The following is a 4,076-nucleotide window of genomic DNA, read 5'->3' as shown; positions in this document are numbered from 1 at the left end:
ACAGAGCCAGAGTGAGGAAACCCCAGACAAGATGTCAACAACTCCTTCACAGGGCAGTCTGTGAAGAAAAATATAGGTTTATTTGATTTTATTAGTGACATAAAAATCACAATACATGATTGGAAGTTTAAGAAACATTTCATAAACATTTATGCAATGACATTTTAAAATACAGACAAATTATCCGAATAAAGTCAAAGGTGGTTGAAGAAAGTGCTGATAGCGGGCTTGATTCTTCCATTGGTTTAAGATAACCCTCAAGTAAGAAGTACATTCTCTGCTTAGGTAATAATTGATAAGTCTAAATTCCCAGTAGTGCTCAGACACACTAAACTAGTATGTGCTAACCTCATCTAATCTCAGGTAGGGGTGCACATAAACCAGGTGAGCGGTACCTACCTGAAAGTTGTTCTTAAAAAGAGTTATTAAAACACAGAAACTCACAAATTGTCTGAACATTTCCCCACAAGAAAAGGACACAGGTCCTTGCACTGCCTGTTGTGTTTCAGGTGAACATTTGTGAACAGCGACCTAGCTAAAATGTTAGCACGGTTGACAGGAAAGCTAGTTAGCATAGTAGCTAAGCAGGTCTAGCACACAATATAACACCTATTTGAGATGCTAGCCGATTTACAGTTTAAACTGTTTTATTATATACATACATGGTATATTAATTTTATATAATTTTGGTTTTAAGCGGTCGAAAAACAACTCAGAAAACAAAACATTGGGTCTTTTTCCTTCTTACCAGACAAAACGTAACCACTACGTTATGCTAGTTTATTTTCTCGGAAGTTTTCTAATCGTGTCCTACCTAGGGGTGGGCGAATCGATCTAAATATCGATAGTATCGATACCAAAGTTGGGATCAGTAATTACTCGATACTAGCGTGATGAGATCGATATTTCTGTGGAAGTTTCTCTTCTAGACAGCGCTCCTCTCTCTCTCTGCGCAGTGCGCAGGCACACCCCGCCCCTCCCCCTCCTTCTCCACTCTGCTGGAGCAGACGGAGCTCCTGATTGGCTGTAAAGTACGGCTAGCATCATGGAGACAGCAGAGAGGAAGAGGAGCGCTGTTTGGAGTTATTTCACAGCGACAGACGAGAAGAACAAACTGCTACTTGTGAGGTGTGCAGGAAAGCGACCTGCCACTGTGGAAACACAACTCATTTACACAAACATAAAGCAGCAGAGCCCAAAGCGGAGCTGCAGAGTAAACAGAGGGAGGAGGAAGAGGCAGATCCCCAAACATGAACCAGAGACAGTGGTCACTGACAAAGGCTTTACTGCACAACACTCATGAAGATCCAGGTAGATGATTTAAAGAAGTGAAGGTTTAGATTGAGTAATCTGCAGCATGAATTAATGGTGTCTTTCTGAGTGCAGTGATAAGACATGCAGTTTTAGCAGAATGACTGAACTGTCATATCACCAGCTGAAATAAATCTTGTTTTTCTCGAATTCCAAAATACATCTAATAATGTAATTATATAAGTTTATATAATGATATGTATTTCAGTGTGATTAATATAATTATGCTTTGGTGATAACTGTTGAAGGATCTTTATACTTCATATTTAGGCTCCATGCAGGTAGGTGTTAAACTTTTATAAAAGTATCTTAGTCATGCTGTTTCACCTACATGATTCACAAAGAGCCATGGCTGTCACAAGGAGCATTGCTGACATGATTGTGAAGTTAAAATTTCAAACTTCTACAGTTCTGCACTTTTGTTTGCAGCTTGATTTACTTAACAAATGTTTCTTGTGTATTATTATTCTGCTAATCACGATAATCTATTTAAAGGCAAAAAAAGAAGGCAAAAAAATAATTATTTATGATCATGAAATTTCAAAGTAAAAGTATCGGTATCGGTATTGGTATCGGCGATACTGGCCCTGGATTTACTTGGTATCGGATCGATACTGAAATCTTCAGTATCGCCCACCCCTATCGTCAAACATCATCACCTACGTCACCCTGCTCCTTATTGACAGCATGTCAGTAATTTCCCACAGTCCGTGAATGCAGCATCTGCAGCTCCACAGGTGACAGGCTGAGCTGGTGAGAGGAGCATCCAGAGGCGCAGGAGGAGGAGGAGGGTCAGCATGTCTGCACCGGAGCAGCTTCAGCTCGCTGTGTGGAGGACCAGAGAGCTGCGAGAGCTGCTGGAGGACGAAGATCAGATAAAATATATCGTCACATGCAGCGAGAAGGTCAGAGACAATTCAATAATTTGTGGTAGAGGAATTAGTAATTAGGCCCCTAAAGTAATCTATCCACTAGAAATAATACCTTTTTAAATAATATGGAATAATCTGCTGAAAGTATTTTTCAGTATTTTTTCATTGATTGATAGATTGGTTGTTTTGACTTACAGTTACAACAGCTGCAGCGAGCTGCAGAGAAGATGCTGCTTTCAAATCAAACCCTGGCAAAAACCAATCTGTCTCAAAAGCCTAAACTTAGAGACACAAAGCTGCTTCTTTCAGTGAGGTACAAGGAGCTGGAAAAACTCCAAAGCATCATCCAGGCTAAACGTGAACAGTTGGGTGAGTTTTGATCAATAGTTGGGCAATATTTTGCTGAAATCTGATTAACTATTAATATATTTCTATCTCATTTCTAGTGGAAAAGCACACTATCCACTATGCTCGGCGGAGTCTCATTAAAAAGGTCAATCAGTCAGAGGAGGACTTTGAGGTAATCTATGTTCTTTTAAGCTCCCATAATGCATGTGATGCCAAACAAACTTCCATCTTTCCTGTACAATAGAGCTAAAGATGACTCAAACAGGTCAGCGGCTTCTTTTCAGCTGCTCTTTCAGAAGTTTGCAGGAGGAAACGTGGCCCTGCCAGATTTCTTGGACTCCTCTCTCAGTGCTCGGAGGCTCTACCACATCAGGTCGGTGCTGCTGAAGAAGCTCCCTGAGACGGTCACCGAACAAACGCTCAGCCAGGTTCAGTTCCTCTCACTGGGCTTTCCTGATCACATCCAGCCGCTCTGCAGTCTGACCGCAGCCGTCGTCTTACCCGCCTGCTTCCAGCCTCCTTTCCTGCTGCCACTCGGCCTCCAGGTACACGCTGCCCATCGTCTGCAGCTTTCAGCGTTTTGTTCTAATGATGATGATGATGATGATGATGAAGAGCCCCTGCAGGCAGGCAGAAGAGGTGTCAGATGGCCTGTGAGACCTGTCCGTCTTCAGCCACTGAAGGGGCGACACAGAAGGCAACAACAACACTGATACAGATCTATCTAAGATACAGGTTTCTGTTCAAGGTATGAACATTGGAAATGTACTGAAGGTCAGTGAATGTGTCATCCCTGTTAATGTGTTCTTTATAAGAGTCCTCCTGGGGCTGCTCCCACAACAGCTAAAGACCTTCCTAACCAGTGAGTCCTGCAGGTCGACTTGCTGATAAAGTTTGAAAAAAGTGAAAAAGTGTAATCAGAAAGACTCCATAACAATGACTGCAGATCAAGCTGCAAGCTGTCAATAGAACCACTAATGACGCCCATGTTTCACCTGAACCAGCTGGTGACACATCAGTGTTTCCTCTGCAGTGCACTTGAACTGCTCACTGACATTCAATATCTCAGGTCACCTGTGCACAGAGACTCCTGCTAAGGTCAGCCAAGGAGCAGCATCCTGCTCAGTCCATCCTCACGTTCAGCAGCAGGTCCTCTGACAAACAGCCAACCTGTCAAATGACTCCGTTGTTTAACAATGTTGTATGTTTTGTTTTCCCCATCAACAATCCTGAACACACACACACACACATACACAAATAAGGGTGAGCCAGAGTGCGATGTGGTCTGGTGGTTCAACCATGGAGAAGCCTGACTGGCACTAAAGGAGATGATTAGTAAGGTGGTGTGTTCGCAGGCTTTTGTTCCATCACAGACTTCAGTTACATCTTTGTCAGCGGCCTCTTTTGTCCTGCAAGACTCAAATTGGGCAATTTAGTTGTCTGTCAGCTAATTGTTTTGTGCTTTTAGCCTCATTCAGTCTACTTCTCTGCACTGTTGGTGGAAAATGCCGATTGTTTTTTTAGAGAAATGTGTGAAACAAAGAT

General features: G+C 42.5%; 1 protein-coding gene across 1 annotated transcript; it reads left to right on the top strand.

The window, feature by feature from the left end:
* The first annotated feature begins 2,025 nt into the window (after positions 1 to 2,025).
* Positions 2,026 to 3,244, top strand: LOC114445122 (vacuolar protein sorting-associated protein 37D-like). The gene is made up of 5 exons (XM_028420084.1): positions 2,026 to 2,048; positions 2,090 to 2,216; positions 2,381 to 2,552; positions 2,630 to 2,703; positions 2,816 to 3,244. The coding sequence occupies exons 1-5, from the start codon at positions 2,026 to 2,028 to the stop codon at positions 3,242 to 3,244; spliced, it is 825 nt and encodes a 274-aa protein (XP_028275885.1).
* Positions 3,245 to 4,076: the final 832 nt, after the last annotated feature.

This window comes from Parambassis ranga, chromosome 13 (genome assembly GCF_900634625.1).
Source record: "Parambassis ranga chromosome 13, fParRan2.1, whole genome shotgun sequence".
Lineage (NCBI taxonomy): Eukaryota > Metazoa > Chordata > Actinopteri > Ambassidae > Parambassis > Parambassis ranga.
This window is presented reverse-complemented; position numbering and strand designations above follow the sequence as displayed.